This window comes from Heteronotia binoei, chromosome 7 (assembly GCF_032191835.1).
Source record: "Heteronotia binoei isolate CCM8104 ecotype False Entrance Well chromosome 7, APGP_CSIRO_Hbin_v1, whole genome shotgun sequence".
Lineage (NCBI taxonomy): Eukaryota > Metazoa > Chordata > Lepidosauria > Squamata > Gekkonidae > Heteronotia > Heteronotia binoei.
The window spans coordinates 43024416-43050123 of record NC_083229.1 but is presented as its reverse complement, the minus strand read 5'-3'; the positions used below and the strand labels follow the sequence as shown (position 1 = coordinate 43050123).

The 25708-nt window shown below is 40.8% G+C and overlaps 1 protein-coding gene across 7 annotated transcripts in view; it reads right to left on the bottom strand.

The window, feature by feature from the left end:
• Positions 1-25708, bottom strand: part of RUNX1T1 (RUNX1 partner transcriptional co-repressor 1) — a 191613-nt gene that overhangs the window by 9932 nt on the left and 155973 nt on the right. For 6 of the 7 annotated variants that reach the window (XM_060243514.1, XM_060243513.1, XM_060243515.1 and 3 more), the window contains 2 exons: positions 23436-23504; positions 16786-16976 (listed from right to left, as the gene is read on the bottom strand). In XM_060243514.1, coding sequence (XP_060099497.1) covers positions 16786-16976; positions 23436-23504 — 260 coding nt within the window. Of the gene's footprint in view, positions 1-1883; positions 5265-5463; positions 6070-16785; positions 16977-23435; positions 23505-25708 lie in introns of those variants that run through there. The other variant, XR_009555652.1, reaches the window with a different exon arrangement.

The following is a 25708-nucleotide window of genomic DNA, read 5'->3' as shown; positions in this document are numbered from 1 at the left end:
ATCATGTAGAATGGGGGACAGCTGAAGTACAGGAAGAGAACAACAAACAAGCAGTGATAGGATCATCTCTCCTCTGCCTTCTTCTTGTATTCCATACTCCTTCCCATAACTCATGCCAAAACTAGAAGTTGCAGCAGCACAGAGGATGCCAGTCTGGGGCCTTAGAACTGCCAAATACACACATCACAGAATAGCAAAAGAGGGAGTGAAAAGAGGATGAAGAGTCATATACTAATCCAACATCTTTCTGTGCCCTAGCAGTATAGAATGTGCACCAGGGGCAACCCTGCTAGACTGAAGTTTATGCCTGATTGAATGTGGGGTCATGGGATGCAATACAGAAGTCCAGTGCATTTAAGTCCCTTAGTTTCAACTGGAGTGAGATAAAGGCATGCTCCTATTGAAGTTGATGAAATAATTTTTTATTGAATTCAACCCGTGATTTCTTCACGGGTTGAATTTGGTGTAGTTTGGTGTAGTGGTTAAGTGTGCGGACTCTTATCTGGGAGAACCGGGTTTGATTCCCCACTCCTCCACTTGCACCTGCTAGAATGGCCTTGGGTCAGCCATAGCTCTGGCAGAGGTTGTCCTTGAAAGGGCAGCTGCTGTGAGAGCCCTCTCAGCCCCACCCACCACACAGGGTGTCTGTTGTGGGGGGAGAAGATACAGGAGATTGTAAGCCGCTCTGAGTCTCTGATTCAGAGAGAAGGGCGGGGTATAAATCTGCAATTCTTCTTCTTCTTCTTCTTCTTCAAAGAACATGCAAAAAAAAAAAAAAGTAGTACAATGTAGTCTGTTCCAAGAGGCACCGGCAATGATCCCACAACAAATAGTAGTTTAATGCACAAAAAAAGCCCCAAAATAAAACAGAAGCTGTTCTGCAGTGGAAGAAATAGAGAAAAAGACCTTCATAATGATTTAGACGTTCATTCTGACACATCTGTTCTTAAAATACCTTTGCTGTATTTCCATCCACAATTGTACAGAACAGCCACCAAGCTCTATAAGAAATAGCTTGTGTGATTCAGTGCCAGACTGACTGGTGGAAGGAGTTCAATGCTTGGCTGGTTTGCAGAACTCGAACCCCTGGATGGAAGATGAAAATATAGTTTGTGTGTTGTCCTTCCTGAATGAAAACTCTTTTCCCAAAACAAATGGAAAACAGTTATCCGAAGGTTTTGCAACAATTTCCTTTGGTCCAAAAATCTTACTTTATTGCCAAGTTTTAAAAACTTTAAAGAGTAAGTAAGGCTGGAGACAGCACGATTATACCACTCTCATTCCCCCTCCCCCCTTCAAATTCTTATCCCTCTGATTCAAGGCTTGCCAACCACTCTTTAGTCTTGTACCACTCATATGGACAACAAGCATTACTGCTATTACCACTGCCTCCTCCAGAGTTTGGGAGACTTCAGAAACTCAATTGAAGGTGTTATATTAGCTTTTGTTGGCTGGAAGTAGTTGTGTCACTGGTGGGCTTCAAACAGCAGTTAACTCATTGATGATGAAAACAGACCTGGGCTGTATATGAAGCATGGGCTCTTAGCTCTCTTGTGATCTGTCTTCAGCCCAAGAGTAGCACTATAATGGGTAGTTTCAGGTAGGTAGCTATGTTGGTCTGCATGAGAAGAGCTAGTTTCCAGTCTAGCAGCATTTGATGAAGAGAGCTCTTACATTTGAAAACTTCTATCCTGAATATCGTGTGTCAGTCTTTAGGGTGCTAGTGCACTGTAAAGGTCCAAAAATCAAAGCATAATTTACTGAAATTATTAGAAAATAATCATATAGTCTTTAAACTTTGGTGTCCGCAATTTTAATGGCCTGGCCAGTTGGTCATATGATTCTCTCTCTTAAAGCAATCAATTGTCTTGCTGCAGATGTCAAGCTGGAAAATGATGATGATTTTAATTGCCATGTAGTCCAGCAAACTAAACTTAAAAAAAGCCACACAGACGTCTGATTATTAGGTAAACAGGTCACACAACTGATGACAGATTACAACAACCTAGCCATGGCTGTGAACTTCTCTGGGACATCAGAATGGGCTCTTACTAGAGAAAAGAATGCTGAGCTAGATGGGCTACTTGATAGGACTCCACAAAACAATTACAAGTTCATAATGACAATAAGGATAAGAACACTACAAATGATAAAGAGCAAGTGAAACCCACTCAAAGACCACAAGGTAAGCTCAACACACACATATTCTCTCTCTGTAACAATACAACACACATTTATACTATATTATAAAAAATAAGCATTTGTGCATCTTAGAAGACATTCTAGAAGACAGCTGGTTCAATTTGCTCCTGGACAGCAATAAATGTCTAGTCCTAGGTTATGTAGTCAATCTACACCAGAGAATTCTCAAACATATGCAACCATGACAGCTTAAACTTTATCCCACTTCACAGACACACAACACAGAGAAGTCATTTGTCCCGTTTTACAGATGAGAAACACTGAGGAACAGAACTAACTAATCTGTTTGTGGGCAATAAGGGAATTAATAAAGACAAATGCAACTCTGTGTGCATCATGATTAGTCTTCACCTCAAACAGAAGTTTGAACCCTGTAGCCACAGCACCCTAGGTTCTTGCACACTCCCATCAGACAGGTGACCCCTAACCCAGACTTAATATACAGAATTTTAAAAATACAAGCATCAGAGGCTTTTTCATAGCTCCAAATGGTGTGTGCATTCAAAGGGTCTAAACATCTTTTCAATAAAGCAACAATTATCTCCCTTTAGCACCAGGCAGCACTATGCAATGTAATTTTGCCAATGAATAATCCCATTCAGTTAGGAACATTATTTATTTAAAGCATTTCACAGTTTAGAAGGCTTTCAAGATGATGTTCAGTTAAAACTTGAAAACAGTATTAATATAATATCAAAAACCACACCAATTTTTTTTTTAAAAAAACAGGTTTGATTATAAAAGCAGCAGCCTAATTTATCAAGCATGGAAATCTAATGAAAAAGAACATTGGTAACATGTACAAACAGAACAAGTATAATCATTGTCCATATTAATATGTTACAATAAATCTTTGCTTGTTAATAAGAGACATGGACACAGCTTGTTCTCGTGGTGGATTACTCTTCCTCTCTTCTCCTCCTCTTATACATGGCACTTGATTGAGAACATCTTTGTTGCATAACTCTTGGCCAAACTAATTTTGATTCAAAGATTCTAATACCAGGGAATTATCAATCACACTGAGAAAGGGAGTACATAAGCCCAGCAAGTAACCCAAGTTTGTGCCTGCTGAATTAAGCCACTGAGACATTACAAGGGAAAAAAAGACAACTAAATGTCTGAACAACACTAAACTAAAGCTAAAAAGGCTAGGCACAGGCTGGACCTTTATGGGTAGAGAGTTCCAAAGATGATGCACCTAGACAGAAAAGTTATCTGTGGTAGCCAGCCACCTTAGTTTTTAAGGTGAAAAAATATCATCATCATCATTATGATTAAAATTTATGAATCTCCTCATCCCAGCAATGCCGGGCTCTAGGAGATATACAACAAAAAGTACATTGCCTAAAAAATACATATTGATAGGGAATTATGTAAGCCAGCAAACAATCTTTTAAATAAGCTGGGCTCATCAGAAGTAAACAGGAAGGCAGTGAAGGCAGAAGTAAACAGGAAGGCAGTGAGTCCGCTTGCGGAGAGGGCGGGATATAAATGTAAAGTAATAAATAAATAAATAATAAATAAATAAAGGCCAAGGCAAACTTAGTAATTCTGAATCCCTGAGCAAAAGTCAAGGATGGGGCCTCAGAACCACTAGGTGGGACCAGGCAACAGCAATCACCCCTTGTCATTCCTTGCAGATCTTCTAGGGCAGACTGGATGGCTGTGGGGGGGGGGGGTGGAATGGGAGAGAGGATCCTACCAACCAACCCTTACTGCCACTGGTTTTGCCCTTGGACTAGCTTTTCCTTGAGGGTGATTGAACAGCAACATGGAGGCAGGCCCAGGCAGGATGCAAAGCCCAGGGGTTCAGGGATAGCCTTAGAGCTAGGGAGTTATGCAGCTACCACCCAGCAAATTAAAACTCCTGAAGAGCACAGTAAAGACAGCTGGCAGGTAGTCAGGTTACTGCTGCTGCAAGGTGCTGCATAGCCCAGTGATGATGAGCAATGGAGGATGAAGTAGGGGACAGCTGGGCAAAAGGTAGGGAGGTCAGAACCCATCCAGCCTTCATTGACTGTCCTCACCATTTTCTTCCTGGACAAGACTCAGGAAAGAAACCACTACTCTGTTGTGCCTGTAATGGCTGGGCAAGGAAGCTAGGAGGAGAATCTTCCTCCTCTCTTCAGTGACTGCTGCTTGGGTCACTGCTACCATGTCTTGAGTAGCAGTGCACCTGGTGGCAGTGATGAGCCTCCCACTTTCATTCCTCACCCTTCCTCTCAAATCTGTACAGCCGGCCACCCATCCCATCTACACTAGAAGAGCTGCTAGGGTGGTGCAAGCAACAATGCAGGCTGAAGAGAGAGCTTGCCTTGGATGCTCTGTACCTAAGACCACCCCTGAGTGAAGGTATTTTATAAAACTGCCAATACATTATACAGATACATTTTGCAATAATTAAATTCTCTGAACAGGAATCATGTACAGACCCATGCGAAGTATACTACATAGCTTAGTCTGGATGGGATGTGAGAATGGCCCTTTACACAAGGGCATTTTGTCTAGCTTTCACTGCAAATGCTTGTTGGCTTTTCTTTTTCATTCTTCATTTTTTTCCTCCCTTCAGCACTCAGTTTGCTTCCTGTTGGCTGTTTCCCCTAGTTTTCTGAGAATGCTTTTGTGGCGGTTTTTCACTGGCTTCTCTTCCTAGGTGAAGGTAAGTTAAAGGCATACAGATTCCCTTTGAGTCTCCCCACAACCCAGCTGCCCCTGTCCTTGCTTCTTGTGGGCCACTCCTCTGCTCACATTTAATTTTTTTTTCAAGCAGCATAAATTTAGTGATATGAGATCATGGCTAGTCTTATACTGTTTGTAAAAAAATGACTTTAAGTTTACTTCTTCCTCCGTGACAAGAAATGTATTACACCAAACTCCACGCAGAAGCAACTGTAGAAAGCATTGTCAAGAAAAGCAAACCAGAGCTCCCCGCATACACAGTGAGACAGCTGGGCTGACCTCTCCTGCTGCTCAGTTTAGTCAATGGGAGGAGGCAGCACAGAGCTGTGCATGCAGGAGGCCAATGGCTCCTCACACACACAGCGAGCCCGGTTCAGCCCCTGAATGGAAGAAAGGCTGTAAAGATTATTGTATTCTTATTAATTCAGTATAGCTCCTAGTGCAAAAAATGATAAAAGGTTTAAAAATGGAAGTCTCTGGCCTATTTAAATAGAAAGGGCTTGCTGGATAGGGCAATTGTGTAAATTTAAACAAAATCTTTGGATACCACCCCCTATACATCATAAGTGACATTCCCACCCCAATTTAGAAAAACTTTGTTGTTTTTTTGTAGCTGCAGAATGAATATTGTGGTGGAAACAGAATGGCACGTAAGGTGGGAACAGAATCTGAAGTCAATCTGTAAAGCTTACTGCTCAGAAAAGTCTGCAGTAAGATGTGTGTGTATAAAAGGCCTGTGTGTAGTAATGGCCAGATCTAGCTTCTCAAGGGAAGACTGTCACTGACACACTATATGTCATAAATGAGAATTGAGACTCCATCTATACAACTAAACGTAATAATGTTCACAACCTGGGGGGCAATGCACCCCATTCAGAACAGATTGACTTAACAGTTCATCATTAACCATGGCACCTAAGTTTTTATCTGGACTGATCTTCAGTTAATTGGCCCTAAGCTTGACCATTGCTGCCTACTGACACATATTCAGATCTAATATTGCCTCACCTGACTCAGATGAAAGGATGGGTAGATCACCAGTATACTGATGATATCATACATCAAATCTCCAAACAACTTCTCCCAGTAATTTCATGCAGATGGTAAACAGCAGATCGTAGAATCCATAACACCAAGTGCCATGGGCTGAGCATGTGCCCTTTAGCACCATCTTCTGGAACCAATCTAATAAACAAGATCAGAATCACTACAGCATGGTGTTCTTCATCTCCATCTGATCCAGCTGAACTTCATATAATTGAATAAAAAGTTGCAGAGAGGTCCAAGAGAATAACAGGGTCATATCCCCCTTTGTCTCTGTCCCTGGGTGAGACTAAAGCTTCAACGTCACCAATTTCCTTACATATGAATGATTTTCTTAAGATTATATGTGGTGCCATGCTACACAGTGGCCCACCTTTCTAAGCCCACTGGCTTTAATTTAGTGAGTATGGTCAGATCCACAGGAAAATAAATTCTATTTTTTTTCAAAGCATGGTTACAAGAGAGTCCTCACAATCCTGTGCTGCATTATATCATTTATATAATTTGAATGTCTTATTACAATTTAAACCAACTGAATTAAACCCCAGATATTCTGCTCTCTTCCAAAAGATATCTGCAGTCTATGCTCCATTAAAAGCTCTGATGAATAAAATGGTTTTGTAGAGTTTTCTAATGATGGTGCTTCTTTCATCTCCTCAAGGAGCCTGTTCCTCAAAGTGGGAACCATGATGAAAAAGGCATGGGCTCTAAGTAATATCCACCATCAGTGGGGGAGCATGTGGTAGGCGGCAGCCTGAAGACTGTAGCTGGCACATAGGACATATTAGAGGAGATGGTCCTTTAGATGTATGAGCCCTAGGCCATGAAGGATTTTAAAGGTCATAACCAACACCTTGAATGGGACTAACCCCCCCCCCCCCCCGCAGCCAACATAGCTGTTTCAAGGTGGATTAAATGTTCCCATGTTCTCATCGCACCAGCCCATGACTAGCTACCACATTCTGAACTACAGGCTGAACCAGCTCCAGGTTGTCTTCAAGATGAGCCCCAAGTACATCCATTACAGTAACCCAAATGTCACAAACATGAAATGCAATATTTTTCAAAAGAACTGTATCATTCCTGCACACACCGATGAGAAGGTATCTCTGTTCTGGCCATGATTTTCAAAATCTGCTAACAAATAGGGTGGTGAATGTAGATACAGTGTTTTCAAAATGGGCAAAACCAAACACAGTTGCAAGACAGATAAACCTACATCATATTGTTGGATCAGCTGCACTTTTTATCTTAGCAGATGTCTGAGGGAAAACATCTGCTCTAGCTAAGCAGGAACCCTAGAATTGACACAATCAATGAAGAACACAGTATGTGTAAGATTCTCAAATGTCATTAAATGGTACTGGAAGACAGATGTTTTAACTTTTTCAATAGCTTGGCAGTAAGTTCACTAAGCTGTTCACCCTCACTATTCATTTGCACAACAGTCAAAAAAGGCAAGCCAAGCACAGCAAGTCACTAAAGGGAAGCCTGTTCACACATGGTTTGGTCCCCAGCCAAACAGTCTTCTGATGAGAACATCATCTTTTGCTTAGATTCCTTTTTTAAAAAAAAAAACAACTATAGCTATAAGCAAGCAGTAAAGAAACACCAGTGGTTCTAAGACAGTCCTGCTGAAAGTTTGTTCTACACCTGTCTTTTTTAATAAAGCGTATTTTTCCTCCAGATGAATCTTTGCATACAGAAGGTTCCAGATACAGTTCCCAGCAATTTCAGTCAAAAAGGATAATAGAATCATAAGAGTTTGAAGTAACTTTCAAGGTCATCTAGTCCAACCTCCTTGCTCAAAGCAGGACATTCACAAATACCTCCCCATAGATACACCATGCCTCAAAGATGGCAAAACCAAACCAAAACCTTCCAGGATCCCTGGCAAAAGTAGCCTGGAGAAAAATGCCTGCCTGACCCCAAAAGTGGCAAACAGCATTTCCCTGGGCATGAAAGAAAGGGCCATGAGAACAAAGAACTGATGCAACCCTTCCTGCTCTCCTTCTCATGATCTGCCTAAATTCACAGAAACAGCATTGCTGTCAGATGACCATCTAGCCTCTGTTTAAAAACCTCCAAAATTAGGTAGTAGGTGATGATATGGAAGACCCCTACATGCTGGAAAGCCACTGACAGTCAGAGTTACTTGACAGGCCAACCACCTGACTCAGCATAAAGTAGCTTGATGTATGTATGTGTACTAACTGCTTAGGGGGTAAATGAAAAAAAGTTCTGGAGATTTACAGAATGAGAGAATCTATGAATTACATCCACTGATAGAGAACAGATTGGTCCTATTGCACCACTGGAGCACAATGATAAACATTTTGGTTGTACCCAATTTTGGCAATACATCTAGCAATATACAAGAACCACAACAATATCACTAGAGAACCAGCAATGGAACATGGATCTCACTTATCACGCTGGGTGGCACCATGTCTACAACACTAGAAAAGAGAAGTGGGAACTGAACCTGAGAACTTTAGTGACAGGGCACTTGGCATAACCAAATAGCCTGGGAGACTTTTAAAAAGAAGGAATGATGGAAAGATGAACTATTACAAGTACCTTGCTTTCAGATTCCAGATACACATAGCCACCAGAAACCACAACTCCGCTCCTGAGACGTGGGGCAAAATTAGCTGCCCTGCACTGGAATCCTTATTGGATACATTACAGGCGACAATAAGAGTAGATGTGCTAGGCCAACAGTCCATTTAATCCAGAATCCTGTTTCACTTAGTGGCCAGTCAGAAGCCCCTAAGAAGGCATATAGTAGAGCACAGATGCCAAAGATTCCTCCAGCTGTTTTTCCCAAGCCCTGGTATTCAGAGACCTATTCCCTCTGAACATGGAGTCTCCATTTAGTCATCATGGTTAATAGCCATTGTAATTCCAGCCTACGTCTGTAACTCTTAATTGTTGGTAGGTTCTGACTCTAGAAATAAAGAAGTCTGGCTGGGGGAAAAGAAGCTGGCTTCATCTCCTCTTCCCCTCAGGGCATTCCAGGTAGAGGTCTAATGAAGTAGTCAAGCTCCCCTCCCCATCAGAGATTCATAGCTATGGGGGTAAGAAAGGGTACCTCAGACTGGCCTAAATGAATAGGACTGAGATGTAACCTTTCAGGTTCTAATTCAATATCACACAAGTCCAAGCCTGCAAAAACCAACAACAACAAAGTTGTAATGACTTTGTGTTTTTAGATGTGGTGGGGGGGAAAGGAAGTGTTGAAACAGAATCAGGGGAAATAAAACAAGCCTTCAAAAGGGAAAGGATTTTTTTCAGGTTTCAATATGCATTACTTTTCAAGGTCTTGAATACCTTGAATGCATCTGTTAATGCAACCCCAAATGACATCTCTCTCCCTATCACACCCCTTTAACCTTTACAGATTTGGATTTATTTTCTGTGTTAAGATTTCAATGTGCAAATTTTCATGTTTATTGTTTTACAGCTTAGTGCTCCAATTTATCTGTGCCATTTTCACCCTATCCCCTACAGAAGTGTTTCCCATTCGCAGGGTCATTACCCGGTAATGGGGCATGGAAGCCTCACTACCGGGTCACAAGAAAAGCCAAAGCTACCCCGTCTCCAGCAAAGCTAGCCCTGCCTCATCTCTGTATTGTGCAGAGAGGAGCTGGGCTGCCTCTCCTTCCTTCTCCCCCACTCCCAGTGTTTGAGAGAAAAGCTGGCATCCATTGCCAATTTAGACCCATGAAGTGTTCTTCAAGGTATGAGCTTTCATGTGCTTTGCAGTATGTTCTTTTGGGGAGATTTCCCCAGGAAGCCTGGGTGGCAAAGAAGGGTGTGTGTTTTTTGTTTTTTTTTTCAGCCAGGAGGGGCGGGGAGTGGGCATTCAAGTAGCTGGGTTTTTTTTTTTTTTACCAAATGACCCCTGGGCAGAATTTTGGGCATTGCATGAGGGAATTTTGGACTGGATAGTCCACTGGCCTGATCCAACATGGCTCCTCTTATGTTTATATTCTTTCTTTCCATGTCTTTCTTTCCTTTCCTTTCCTTCCCTTCCCTTTCATTCATTCCCTTTCTTTCCCTTTCTCTTTCTTTCCTTCCATTTTTGCTGGATGAAACTTTCTGTTCATCATACTGTTGTTGCAGACATAGGAGCTCTGTCAATGAAAAATTGGAACCCCTAATTGTAGCCAGGTGGCCTTCTATGAGATTTCTGTGTGAGTGAGTGAGAGTAAGAGGTGTGGGGCAGAAAGAGATTATTGGAGAGTACTGCGGTATATCTCAACAGCACTGGGAGAGATGGCACTATGAACTTGGCACCATTTTACTGGTCCTGCTTTTAGCAGCTATCTGACGCCAAAATTAAACTCCTTCTGTAGATATTAAAAAGGATGAAAGAAGTTCACTGGCTAAGTATCTGCACAACAGTTGCTTTTAAAGGCATGGGAAACATCACCAGTAAAAAACTGCAAGCCCCTCATAAATATCCTTTTTGGGATAACTGCAGAAAAGCTTGTATGAACTTCATATAACTTGAAATTAATTCATTAATTGCAGTACAATTCTCGGCTACCTTTCACAGCAATTTCCCAGTGTTTCAACCAAAGAAAAGTATGAAAAATAGCTGTCGAAATATTTTCTTAAAACCAAGCAAGCTTGGTTGTAGCTTGAGGAAGGGTTCCAGTAGTAGCAGCTGAAGGAAGTGTCAGACATTGGAGAACATCAATGTGCCTTTATACTGAATGCATTTAGTGACTTGTTTCTTGACATGACTAACCCCATTTTGAATTCCTAATACTAACTATGAAACAGAAGACCTTGGATTTCAAATGGTCTCAGAGATGTTACTAACTCATGCTGTGAACAACTCTGCATAACACTAACAAAGCAATAGGCCTTTGAAGATAGCAAGTCTCAAGGAGAGCCAGCAGGGCTCCTCCGTGAGAAGGCAAACCACAAGAGATAAGGGGAGGGAAAGTGTTACTTCTGAAACTAGAGTGTGAGAATGTAGGATTGTTTATGAATGCTTTGATGTGAGGCCTTAAAACCCATGTATGTATCAATACCTGCTATCAGTTCCAATGACTGCGTGTCCAGAGCTTTGAGATATCAAATAAACGCTACTACTTTGCAACAAATGATGGTGCATTTCCTTTGAACCTCCAACGTCTGACAGGAAGGGTCTACTAAATGTGTCAGCATATTTTGAGGTAGAGCAACTGCCAGGGCCCAATGTGAGTGGTACACAGTGCTGGCATTCCTGATGGCAATGGCAACAGCACTCCCAACTGCATACACTGGCAAGTGCTGTTGAGGAAGGGATGTTTGGTGGTGCAGGCAATTGAACATAGGCATTAGGAGTGCTTGCAAGCTGGAGAAGAATACCCAAACAGATAGGTGCATGCAGGTGTGGGGGTGAAAAGAGAGGACTGCCCACTTTCCACCTCCATTTTGGCTCAGCATGAGTTTCAGAGAGATTTTTCTGAAAATGAATTTACTTCTAAAGAAGAGGCAGGTTTGGGGAAGTGCCCAGGAAGTGACATCACAGGAAAAGGTGGAGTTTTGGTTCAGTGTGCCCCGAAAGTGACATCACTTGGTCCTTGACACCACAGGAAATGACATAATTTCTGTCTCCTGGCTCCATCCCCAAATTATAGTGGACCACAAAGGAGAAGTGTAAAAATAACCGGGCCACGGGAAAGAAAAGTTTGGGAAAAGTTTGCTCTATAGCATTGTATAAATTGAAATCCGATGAACATCTTTGCCATTCATCCAGTTCATTAATGGAGATACATCTTTCACTGCATGATGCACAATGAAGATGAGCATGAGCTGCTTCAAACGCATCTAAAGCTAAAGAGGCTTCTATGAAAACTGCTTGGGAGAGTGTTCTATGCACACAGCAATGAACACAATACAATTTATGAAAGCATCATCAGCTAAATCCCATTTGGGGTGACAGATTACTGCCTAAACCCCACAACTGGATCTTTCCCACCTTCACCTCTCAGAGCAACTAAAGTAAGTAAGTAAGTAAGTAAGTAAAATTTTATTTGTATCCCGCCCTCCCCCGCCAAAGCAGGCTCAGGGCAGCTAACAACAACAGAAAACAACAGTACATTAATAAACCATTACATTAATAAACATTAAATTAACCTTAAAAACCAGTTAATACATTAATTAAAAGCCATTATTAATTAATTAAAGGGCTTCTAAAGCGGTAGTAACTTTGGTATGAACAGCCCAGGACTATGTAGTTGAGGGTGGGAAAAAGAAGGTTTTGATTATACAAATGGTGCGAGGGAAAAAAGTTAACCACTGTTTCCCCACTTCCATGGCTTCAATCTCTTTCCTTTCTACCACAGATGCTCTTAAAGACTAATCTATGCATGGAGGATCAGATTATGGATGCCCACCACAATATGTTATTTGAGCCTGACACATAACATTTAGCTTAATTATGTTCACAATGCAAATTACATACATGAGATATCAGGCTATTGCATTAGTTTGCCAACATTACTGGGATCTAATCAAATTGACACAAACCGTGATTAAGCTACAGTTATTCAAAATGTAAACGTAGACTCAGAGAACTGTTCAACTTGCTTTGTAAGCCTAAAGTGACTCTGGACTATTGTTTCTATAACTGCAGCCTCTGCTTCATCCATGGTACATGGAAATGCTTTCTGAAACTACTAAACTAGTCTGTGGTAGCCTAGAATAGGTGGAGTTGAAGATGAACCTAATCAGAAATCTCACTGGGTATGTACAACCCCCTGAGGCAGCTCTCTGAATCCCAGATGTATGTTATAAAAATAAAACCAGATCATTCTGAATTCCATATAAATCATTATAGATTTTAAAATTCTTTCAAGTGAGCACATGGTGGCAGCCCATTCTATCCTGATGATCATCAAGAAGTGAGCATTGCAAGCCTAACACACTAGATATAACTGAAATCTTGCATTTGGGGGTATGGTAACAGATCTTATACCTTCTCAAATTGCAAACATGGAAACAAAGTCCGAACAAGATATATTTGGATTGATAATTCCAACTTTGATCCAGCCTGAAAATCCTCTTACTACAAACAGGCTGAGCTCAGCCTGCAGCACCTGCTTTATGTTTCTCTATTTGGATCTGACTGATTCTCTATTAAAATGAGGGGGCGAGACCTCTTTACAAGTGGTAGGGAGAAGGCTTGGTCAGGGTCAATACACCCTCAAAGCTGTGGAGCAAAAATTCTACTTCATGAGCTACTGGCATTAAAGTTGTGAGCTCCTGCATAAATTAGATGGTTCTGGGGCCATTTTTCCTGAAATAAGACAAAGATGTGTGAGCTGGAGGTTAAAAAACCCTGTGAGCTAACTCATGTTAGAGGGAACACTGGTTAGAGCCAGTGTGGGACTAGCATCTGAGAGAGGTAGGTTCAAACTCCCACCACTAAGCCGGCCATGGAACCTTGTTGGGTGACTTCAGGCCAATCATGTGTTCTCTCAGCCCAACTTAACTCACAGCATTATTGTGAGGGATAGAATGGAGGGAGGAAGAACTCTCCCGTAAGCCACTTTAGGTACTCATAACAGAAATAAGTATGATATAAATACTTAAATAAATAGTGTACTCTTCTCCTTGATGTCTACTTTTCAATGTAAGGTGCCTTTTTGGGCATAAAAGTATATTCAGTCATGCAGTTTCCCACCTACTTCTTTGGCCCAGACACTGGCCTACCATCTCAGTGAGAATTAGGCCTTCATCAGAGCTCATAAGGGAGTTTATTTTTTGTGATGCAATCCTATGCAGCCATGTGTGTACAATAGTACGCAATGGGCACCCTCTGTGAAAGACTCATCCAAGCCACACACACCCCGCCCCCCGCCATGTGTAAGCTGCTTCAGCTGTGTGGAATGACATGACAGAAGCAAAGCTCTCACACAGCTGGGGCTGAAGGATACCTTCCTCTCTTCCAGATGTGTGCATGTTCTAGGGGCAACAGCACCAAAAAGCAGGGAGAATTTTTCTGGCTGCACAAGTCCAAGAAAGTTTTTGTCTCCACATATTGAGGTAAGATGTACTATATATACTAATAGAAACTTGCTCTTTCTTGCTGGGTATTTCATTTTCTAATGTCAACTTTCATAACAAAAAAAATGTATATGGCCACATGGTAAGGACAATGACCATAACAATCAGCATCTACAAAGATAATGATAAGAAAATGCTCTGGTGCATCTGAGTTACATGCTGTTTCTTTAAAAAATGTTGTATTTAATTTCACAGTGGAGCAGTTAAGCGCTAAAAAAAAATCACACACACTTCTACTCTCTTCCTGAGAAAACTTTCAGATGCTGAAAATCAATTCCTTTTGTCTCCTCCTTATTCATCTGCTACACATTAAGTTGAAACTCTGGGCATCCAGTGATTCCACAACAAGCTTTCATCTCTAGAGATGCCTGGGACCAATTAAAATCTTACTCTTCCTTTAATAATGGATACGTATTGCAGCATGCCTCTGATTTATCTGCCTGTGATTTTTGCCAGGTCTTTCATGATGGGGCAAGGATCTAATTTGAATCTTTTAACCCAAATCACTCAAACGTTACCAGCTCACTGAATACATGAAGTAAAACATTCCCCAGAACAAGGATACGACTACCCTTCGTAGCACACAAATATTTCAGATGCATAAACACCCCAGACTTCTCACAAACAACTGCAGATATTAATTAAAGCTATGCCTCGGAAAGACTTTATGATGTGCAAACGGCCTTTGACAATAACAACAAAACAGGCTATCTTAAAAAGAAAGTACCATGAACAAAATCTCTCATTAGTGTTAAACTGAAAGGAATTATACTTAGCATCTGTTTACTGGGGCAGGTTTAATCAAGACTTTCCTTTCCGCATGCATTTTAACATTTCTTTTTTTTCTTTGAGAGACACAAGAATTCATTTTATCCGAAACACTTCAGGACTGGCAACAGAATGTACTGATCTCTCATTCCTGATTTCCTGTAATATACGGTGCCATATGTCCTACGCCATAAAAATCCAAAGCTTTCCCTGACATGCTGTAGTCTGAACTGAGGTTTACAAGCTTCATCTCTAATTTAGCCTTTGTTGGTCTCCAATTCTACTCCCCCCCCACCAGATGCTGTTTCTCCCACTCTTCTATTTACACGTTATCCTGAAATAATAAATTCTAATTAAGGAAACATTCTCACAACTCTGCTAATACTTCTGCCCACCCTCAGAGAACCCCTAGGCCTATGCTATCATATTCTTCACCAAGAACAGTGCACTTGCTTCCAACAATCATGATTTCCATGTCAGAAGTAACTCTTGTTGACTGAAAACTATTTTGAAAAAATCATATTTTGAGTCATATTTTTTTTAAAAAAATGGCATGCCATATAATGTTTAAAATGAGCAGAAACTATTCCTCAGTATGTGTGTTTCTTAAAAAGAGACTTTATAACACCAACCTTACATGGAAATGTCATCACAAGGTGACATTGCCTTTCATTTCTTTGTGGTTACTTATACTGTGGTTATTTATAATGTGCTGACTCTCCCCTGAAAAACTGGGTAAAAGCATGCTGAATTTCCTGAGACAGTATTTCATCCCCTTAGCAAGCGAAGAAGAAGAAGAAGAAGTTGGACTGGACACTCAGAGTGGCTTACAATCTCCTTCCCTTCATCTCCCAACAGACACCCTGTGAGGTAGGTGGGGCTGAGAGAGTTCTGAGAGAACTGTGACTGACCCAAAGTCACCCAGCTGGCTTTGAGTGGGGAATCAAACCCAGTTTTCCAGATTAGAGTCTGCTGCTCTTATCCATTACATCAAACTGGCTCTGTGGGTGCATAGATACATTTATGGGAAAGAAATAATTGGTCACAAAAGTTCAACCTATACTTCATTAAAACCAAAGAGATTTATTTACAAATAAATGTGTTACATAATATCCAAATACATGGTTAAACTGCATATTGCCACTTAAACCATCAATGACACTTAAAGCCCCTCCCCCCTCACTCAACCAGTAAAGCTGTGGCTTGCCCAAATTCAGTTATTTGCCCTGTCTTTCTTCCAGGATATGGGAGTAATATAAACTGCATTCAGATGGCGCAACAAACAACTATTTTATAAATCACAGTTAGGTTATGTTCCTGTTTAATATAGTATCTGAATGTGAGGCAGAAAAATCCCAATTTGTTGAGTAGTAATGTCCCTTAGCTTCCTGCATATGAAGAAGAAAGCACAGATCAACAGCAAACCATGTGTCAACTGCATTCAGCAATCAAAGGCATTTTCTGAGGACTTGCCCTTCCTCTGCCTTCTTTCATACACAGTACAATTTGCATACACTTCTGTTTATCACACTGCAAAAAAGCAGGAAAGCAGAGTGTGTCTGGTGGGGGGCATGCAGCACCCTCAGACATTTTGAACATCACAAAAATCCTCTCTGTGGTAGGCATGTACATACGCTGGACTCCATGTGTGACTGCACCGGTGCCAAAATAATGAAAAGCTAATTAGATCTAGCCTCATTGCTTGTAACTTTAGGAGGTGGCTCATTGGTAGATTACAGCTCATCTAAAATATCTCCTCTGCTTGAGGACTGAGACTTGAGGACTAGAGATTTGGTAAGACTGTACTAGATGGACTAATGGACTAAATAGTATTTGCCAGCCCCTCCATTCTTTGTGCTTTCAACTGATTTAAGACATTTTGGCAGTTCATTTTGAAAACAACAGCTTGACAATATAAATAAAAATACCTGCGGGCAAGAGGTCACCTTTTGAAAGGGATTAAAAACATGAAGATTTCCACAGGTTTATACTGGGAATGAGTCTGGAGTAATGTCTCACCTCACTGGAATCCTCTTGCTGGTTGATCACAGCTAGTGCATCTTCTGCAGCCTGTCGCTTGGCTTCAGCCACCGTGCGCTCCATTTTAGCTCTCTCTGTAGTGATCATGTCATGGGCTTTTCGTTCTGCCTCTGACACTGCCTTCTGCAATTCAGTCATTGCTTGACGTTTTACTTCATTGACTGCTTCCTCTGAAAATAAGGCAAGAACATTTCATTGATTCAACTGGACCCTTGAAGGGACTGGAATTAAGGGTAATAGTATGGAACAGAATTCTGAAGATTCTTGCATAGTATAATATGAATGTGACTCCAGTCCAGTTTATCAGTTGGGACAGCATTACTGAAGAACTATAAATACTATTCTACATATATTTGCTCAGGTCCAAGAGGGAATCATTGATTTAGAAGCACCAGCACGCAAGAGCTCTCTCTATAAATGGAAAATGCATATATCAAGGAGAAATCATCTATCTTAGATTAAATTCTGACATGCAGACCTGCATAGAGACACATTCTGACATATATAGCTCAAACAAACAATCCAGAAATATGTAAATACCAAGAATCATATGCTCTTGAATGTTCTCAGAAATAGATTTGACCAGTTCAGTTTAACACATCTGTATTCACATGGTGACTGAAAAAAGTAAGCTTGTGATTGAGCTAACTTCCTCTGAAATTCCTGTCTCCTAGGAGGGATAACTTCTTGTAAGTTACCTTTTTTTTTTTTTTAAACTCCACAAACTGGAGTTTAAAGATTTTTCTACCATGACATGAAACATTTCCTTGGGTTTTTTGGTGTCCTTAATATCCAACACGATGGACAGTCTGTAGATTGCAATGCCTTCCAAAATTGTGCCCCTGATGGACCCCCTCAGAGCAACATAGGGCAAAGTGAAGGCTTTCAAGTGATGGCAGAATTATCAAAAACCATTTGCTCCTTTTCACTGGTGGAAAGGAGTGCTTTCTGAATGTAGGGGTTAGGATCAGTGCTTTCTGAATGTAGAAAAAAGGGGTTAGGATCCAAGTCAACAGAATCCTTGTCACAGCAAACCCAACGACTTGTGATCTGGACCCATGCCCCTCCTGGCTAATTAAGGCTTGCCAGGAGGAGCTAAGATGTCCTATACGGGACATCATAAATAGATCTCTTTCAGAGGGTCTCTTTCCAACACCCCTGAAAGAGGCAGTGGTCCGCCCTCTCCTGAAAAAGGCTACATCAGACCCGGCCGAATTGGCTCATTAACAGCCGGTCTCAAATTTGCCCTTTTTGGGCAAAATTATAGAGAGGGCTGTGGCGTTGCAGTTGCAGGATTTTCTGGATGACGCTTCCACCTTAGATCCGTGCCAGTCCGGCTTCCGCCTGGGCCATGGGACGGAGACAGTTCTGACCTCCGGCGACATCTGGATCGAGGCGGCTCAGCAGTATTGCTGTTGTTAGACCTGTTGGCTGCATTTGATATGGTCGACCACCGGCTGCTGACCTGCTGCCTCACTGATGCAGGAATTCAGGGGCTAGCCTTACAGTGGCTCTCCTCCTTCCTTGAAGATCGGGGACAAAGGGTGGCGATTGGAGGAGAGCTGTCCCAGAGACACCCACTTAATTGTGAGGTGCCTCAGGGGGGCAGTTCTCTCCCCGATGTTCTTTAACATCTACATGCGCCCCCTTGCCCAGATTGCCCGAAGGTATGGGCTGGGCTGCCACCAGTATGCTGATGACACCCAGCTTTATCTATTGATGGACGGCCGGACTGACGATGTCCCTATAAATCTGGACCAGGTGCTGCAAGCCGTGGCGGGTTGGCTCAGACTGGGTGGGCTGAAGCTGAATCCAGCGAAGACTGAGGTCCTTTGCGTAGGTCGCGGTGGGCCAGGAGGGGAGATCTCCCTACCAACCTTTGACGGTGCGTCACTGATTCCAGTGCGCAGGGTCAAGAGTTCGGGAGTGCTACTGGAGCCTTCCTTGACAATGGAGGCCCGGATAGCTGCCACTGCTAAATCCGCCTTCTTCCATCTTAGGAGGGTGAGGCAGTTGGCCCCCTTCCTGGAACGTAGGGACCAGGCAACTGTGATCCATGCAACGGTCACCTCGAGGCTAGACTACTGTAATGCCCTCTACATGGGGCTGCCCTTATACCGAACGCGGAAACTACAGCTAGTGCAGAATGCGGTGGCCAGGCTGTTAGTGGGACTACCTCGGTGGGAACATGTGCAGCCTAGGCTGCGGGACCTGCACTGGCTGCCGATTGTGTACCGAGTTCGCTATAAGGTGCTGGTTATTACCTTTAAAGCCCTATATGGCCGAGGACCTGCCTACCTTAGGGACCGCCTCTCCCCATATGTTCCTCAGAGAGCACTGAGATCTAGTTCTCAAAATCTTTTAAAAGTCCCTGGACCAAGGGAGGTTAGATTGAAAACAACGAGGGAGCAAGCCTTCTCAACAATGGCTCCCCAATGGTGGAATCAACTACCAGAAGAGGTGCGAGCCCTGCGAGACCTAAATCAGTTTTGCAGGGCTTGTAAAACTGCCCTCTTTCAGCTCGCATTAAGATGAAACCCGGGAAACGACATCTAGCCATTCTATACATAGTTTGAACTGTAGCACCGAAATTTATAACTCACAATGGTCTAATTGTTTATCTAATTTTAACTTAATTTATGAATGTAATTTTATCTATTTTAATTGTTTAATTCTTTTGTAGTAATGATTGTATTTTACTGTAATCATGGTGCATACCATGTCGTGTGAGCCGCCCTGAGCCTGCCTTTGGCGGGGGAGGGCGGGATATAAAAATAAATGTATTATTATTATTAACATGTTTACAGTTGTAATATTTGCCAAATGTGAATTTCAGCCACTTCACAGAGAAATTTCCTTGTCACTGACTAAGATCAAGGAGCAGGAACTTCACTTATGAAGACCTAAAGCATGTGGATCACAGTGTCAAATGTTGTATCTGGATGTGTGGAAGGCCCCACAACTCAAATCACTTGGTGCAGCTCTTTGACATTTGATTGCCATAAATTCACTCATACACCTTGTTAATGTGAACTTTGCTATTGCGGAATATGCATATTAAACACATACTGATTTTTAGACAGGCATTTTTAACTAAGTGTCCTCTCCCAGATAGGTTTCAGGTTATGCTAAATGAAAGAAATGCAGAGTTCTAGATAAGCATATGTACAAATAGATGTCTGAATCACTGCCTTAAAATATAGCAAGTATGGTTATAATTTGTTAGAAATTAATGTAACACATTAGGTTTTTTCACACTGGAAAACATGACTTGTCATAAATGAGCCAGATTTTTTTTTTAATGCAAGGGGAGTGCAAAGATTTCACTTGTTCAACTGACAACTAAAACAAGTGATTTCTTTTAAAAAATAAAATAAAAACTGCTCGAATTAACAAGGAAACTATCCTCCCCCAATTTAGTGTATCTAATTTTCATCTTTATTCAAAGTAAAATGACAATGATTAATTGAAAATTTAATAAGCAGTAATTATTAACTTGGCAAACCTAGTACCAATTAACACTCTATTAAAACTAATTATGACATGTTTCATTCAAGTGTTTGCACCTAATTGTTTCACCCACTTAAGAAGCACCTTAATTAAATGTTCTGTTTAATTAAAAACATAAGATTCCTAATAAAAATGTTTTACTGTAGAATAAAAATATTAGAGTTACAAACGTTCTGAGATTACAGTGGGATATACAGTATTCCATGGGACTGTAAATCTATTTCTCTTTAACAAAGGACACCAAATCTTCTAACCCATGAAATTGCTACAATTAAATATATAGGCTGGACTCCCAAGGGCTACTTTAGGCATGCCCAAAGGCTTCTTTAGTAGTATTGCTCTCTTCCCCCCACCCACCAGTGAAATACAAAGCTCCATGTCATATCACAACAGCTTTTGACAGCTCACTGAGTTTCACAACCAGTTTCACCTATTTGGTTGGGGCACAGAGATGAGAGAGACTGTTCTGGAAATATAATTCCAAAGCCCCTCAGGTACTTGGTAACAGCTGCATGTTTTTTTGGATTGCAGCCAGAATCTTACCATTTGATATCCCATATTATAAAAGGGCACCACCTAAATCCAAGCTCTGACCCAGTTTTAAATATCCGAGTAACAAACCCCTAATCTAACTGATGCACCCCAACTACTTCCAGGTTGTTATTAAAAGGCTGAAATATTTACAAATTTGCTAACAAAAATATGATGTACAAAAGGTACCTGTTTTCCATGATATATTAGTCTAAAAAGGGAATATTTTACTGAAACAATGTTTGAAAAAAAAGAGAGAGAGAGAGAGAGATGCATGTCCTAATTTTATGAGAGTTTTAAAAAAATGTGCCCTCCCATTACCCTCTCATAAATGTTTGCAGGAGCGGGAAATCAGACCATTCAGCTATGCAAGTGTGGGACTAATTTACTTTGAATATTCAAGGTGAATTACAATTCTATCTAAGTGGCAACAGGACAATAATTTTTGCTTACGATCAAAGCTGCAGCTTGACTAATTGTATATGCAAATAAGGCAATTTATATTTAAATTATGCATTCCTATTCTAGTCCCACCGGCACACACAGATCAGCAAAGAGAATTGGTAGGACATTTGCAAGGTGCTTGAATATTTATTACCAACTGCAAACATTCCCTGATCCCTTGAAAAGATATATATGGAGACAAGCTCACAGATGCAGTTTTATTATTTTAAAAAAGTCACCACTTAAATACAGGATTTTTGTATTTTATGAATTGGTTTCCAATAACCAGATTTTTGTTAACTATGCTCTGGATTTTTTTGTTACCAAATCTCCAACATGAATTGAAATACAAATTAAAAATGCTAACCATTAGTGCTCACCCTCAGAATCTTCAGATTTTATCCACATGTAGACAGGGAATCAGATTTCCAAATCTTTAATGTTTTCTTTCTGACAACAATGCTAGTTCTGCTATGAAAATCCTGGCAGGAACCTCAGCAGGGTACAGTGCCATAGAGTAGTCCACCCTCCAAAGTACCCATTTCTCTAGGGAACTAATCTCTGTAGTCTGGAGATAAAATGTAATTCCAGGGGAACCCCAGGTCCCACCTGGGTGCTGGCATCTGTACTAGGAACCAATGTAGTCAAGTAAGCCAGTACAGTGATATTTCCCTAGTACAGATCTCTTTCTAAATAAGGCAATTTATTGCATGAGGAGTGCATAGTGTACATAAGTCTGTTCTCAAGAACTTTTGCTGTGAGCACAGTGTAAAATATTCTAAATAAAATAAATAGTGGCAATTAGGTCAGCACTGTGTCATGGACAGCATTACTGATTAACTAACATGAATTTGAGCAGACTTTGGAGGATGGTGAAAGACAGGAGGGCCTGGCATGACTTTGTCCATGGGGTCACAAAGAATCGGACTCGACTGTGTGACTGAACAACAAATGTCATTACCTGGAAGCATTCCAGATTTGTCCAGTGCCACATAGTGAGCTTGGTAGTTGAGCAAAAATTAGAATCAAGTTGCCACCCTTCTAATTCCAACACTTTATCCATTACACCATATTCCCATGCAGGAGACAGAAAGCATGAATTAGCAGAGCCCTCTAATGCTAGCACTAAGGAAGGATCCAGAAATTGGACCTCACACTGATCCATAAACTAAATTATACCAAAATGCTAATGCATAGTCCCACAGGATACATTCTACAGACACAGCTAAGCATGCTACATTTCTTCCCAACTGACCTTGGCTTAAAACTCAAGAATGTTTTGTGTAAGGCTTCCTAACAGAAGATTTTCACTATTGATATTTTTTTCCAAGTTATGAATTCTACCTTATAAGTGTAAATCATTAAACAAACAAATACACGATTCCCCTCTCCGCCTATGGGAAAAGACAGATTCAAAGATTTATCCCACCCTCCTCAGCCAACCATATATTTAGGGGGAAAAGATTTCCCGTGTGACTTTGTGTGGACTCAGGGTGCTGTTTAAACTGTACCATAACCTATGTGTGCATTTAAGTAACACACCAGATGTTCGTAGCTCTTTAAGCAGCATACCAGAGATCCATGGCTCTTCTGAGTATCAGGCCAGCATGCTAAGGACACTGAGCTGCTATGTGCAAACTACAGCACAATATGAACAAGACCCTGAGTCTGTGAAAAGTCATAAAGGAATGTTCTTCTCCCAGTCTTCATCTCATGTTTGAACTGGGCTTCAACTGAAGCTTCGGACTGGCTTGGGAAAAAAGGGATAGATACACCAACCAAGAGATCCTTCATTGATCTTCAAAGAATCCACAGATCTAATAATTTCAACAACTGTGCAAGTTCCTACTCATGGATCTTCCCTAGTTTCATGCACAAGCACATCTCTTCTAGAAGAAAATGCAATGTAACTTCTGAAAATAATCTGTTTTGTTTAAGTACCATATTGACATACTAATCTCTACAGAGATAGATTTTGCTAGTGCTAAAAAAAGATTTTGTATTCTGATCTGTTCCAGCTTAGAAGTATTAACTGAAATTTTGGTTTGTTGCTAGTATGCCTTTTCTCCATTCCTCATATCAGCACATTAACAAATACACACAGCTGCCAAACTGCAACATTCATGTTTTTAAACAATTCTTACCAGCTTTCTTCCAGATCTCTTCTGGCACATATCCAGAAGCAGGCCTGTGAAGGAATTCCCGATGTGAATCTGTAAGGAGGGGGAAGAGAAGGGGAAAAGAGAAAAGTACTATGAAAGATACTGAAATCCTACACTGATCAGATTCTATGACACTGTAAATTACTATGGACTACATATCTTACAGTCATCCACATGAGATTCTTGACATTTCTCTTATTGTTGCTTGTAGTCAGGCTTTGGAAAAGGTGCAAAGAAAAAATATGGTACATTTGTCAACTTTTTTTTTTTCTGAAGGGAAGGTGAGAAACTGTACTGGTGATTACAGGAAGAACGATGCTTAGTTGTCCATGTTTTCTTCTGTAAGATCTTGGAAACAAGACTGGATCTTTTGATGATTTTTTGTTTTAGATCAAGGGCTGATAATATTGGAGATCATTTTCAAGATTAAATCACTTCAGCGTGTGCAGTATTTATTGCTTCAATGGTTTACTGCTCTTCTTAACACCCCAGTTTTCTATGTGTAGGACTATTTTCCCACAGTTTAGCATTCAAACATGTTTACGTACTTGCAGTCTTTAAAGACGTATAGTCCAACTACTGTAAAGTGTTTGGAGTGGGTCAAAGTTCCACTTTCTATCCTTAAATTTGCACTTCAAATTATACTAAAATCCTAGGCTGCAAAGCCTCTTTCTTTAGGATTTTTAGAAGAAATTTTACATTTGGTTAGTGAGTAAATAAATGAAGGTATCCGGCACTCAAATGTTAAGCCCAATTATAAATATTAACATTGACAAATATTATAATGTGACAATGCTACATTTTGTGGTATCACTCACGGATCACTCACCCCTACCTCCTATACTGCACACCTGCTGCAAAATTTAGTATTAGGAAAGGCAATGTCAATCAAGAACACTACATGGTAGAGTGCATGCAGTATTGTTTTCTGAGGTCCGTATTATCTCTCTCTAATAATTTTATAACCAAGTTATATTTAATTAAATTTAATTTGGGATGAAACCATCAATGAGATGGAACATCTAGCAGTTTAAAAATGCTAGGTCCTTAGATCATTTTCTTAAGCTCCTAGCAAAGTGATTCATAGACAAATATCACAGATAATGTAGCAAATGTATTGATAAATCATATCTGTTGAATATGGAAGGTTTAATAATAAAGTCCATAATAAGCATCATACATGGCATTCATAGATCATTACAATAACATTAGATTTTGGACAGTACCATCAAGGAAGGAAAATTAAGGTAAAAACATTTCCATTGAGGTTCCCTGGAAACAGCACTCTTCAATGTAAAAAGGTGCCCCCTTATGTTATAAGAACATAAGAGAAGCCATGTTGGATCAGGCCAACGGCCCATCCAGTCCAACACTCTAGTGTCACACAGTGGCCAATAATTTATATATATATATATATATATATATATATATATATATATATACACACACACACACACACACACACACACACACACACTGTGGCTAATAGCCACTGATGGACCTCTGTTCCATATTTTTATCTAACCCCCTCTTGAAGCTGGCTATACCTGTAGCCACCACCACCTCCTGTGGCAGTGAATTCCACATGTTAATCACCCTTTGGGTGAAGAAGTACCTCCTTTTATCCATTCTAACCCGACTGCTCAGCAATTTCATTGAATGCCCACGAGTTCTTGTATTGTGAGAAAGGGAGAAAAGTACTTCTTTCTCTACCTTCTCCATCCCATACATAATCTTGTAAACCTCTATCATGTCACCCCGCAGTCGACGTTTCTCCAAGCTATAGAGCCCCAAGCGTTTTAACCTTTCTTCATAGGGAAAGTGTTCCAAGCCTGTAATCATTCTAGTTGCCCTTTTCTGCACTTTTTCCAATGCTATAATATCCTTTTTGAGATGCGGTGATCAGAATTGCACACAGTATTCCAAATGAGACCGCACCATTGATTTATACAGGGGCATTATGATACTGGCTGATTTGTTTTCAATTCCCTTCCTAATAATACCCAGCATGGCGTTGGCCTTTTTTATTGCAATCGCACACTGTCTTGACATTTTCAGTGAGTTATCTACCATGACCCCAAGATCTCTCTCTTGGTCAGTCTCTTCCAGTTCACACCCCATCAACTTGTATTTGCAGCTGGGATTCTTGGCCCCAATGTGCATTACTTTGCACTTGGCCACATTGAACCTCATATTGGAAGTCACAAGACTAAGCACACATTGGTTTTTTGTACTGACGATCCTCCAGCCACAAT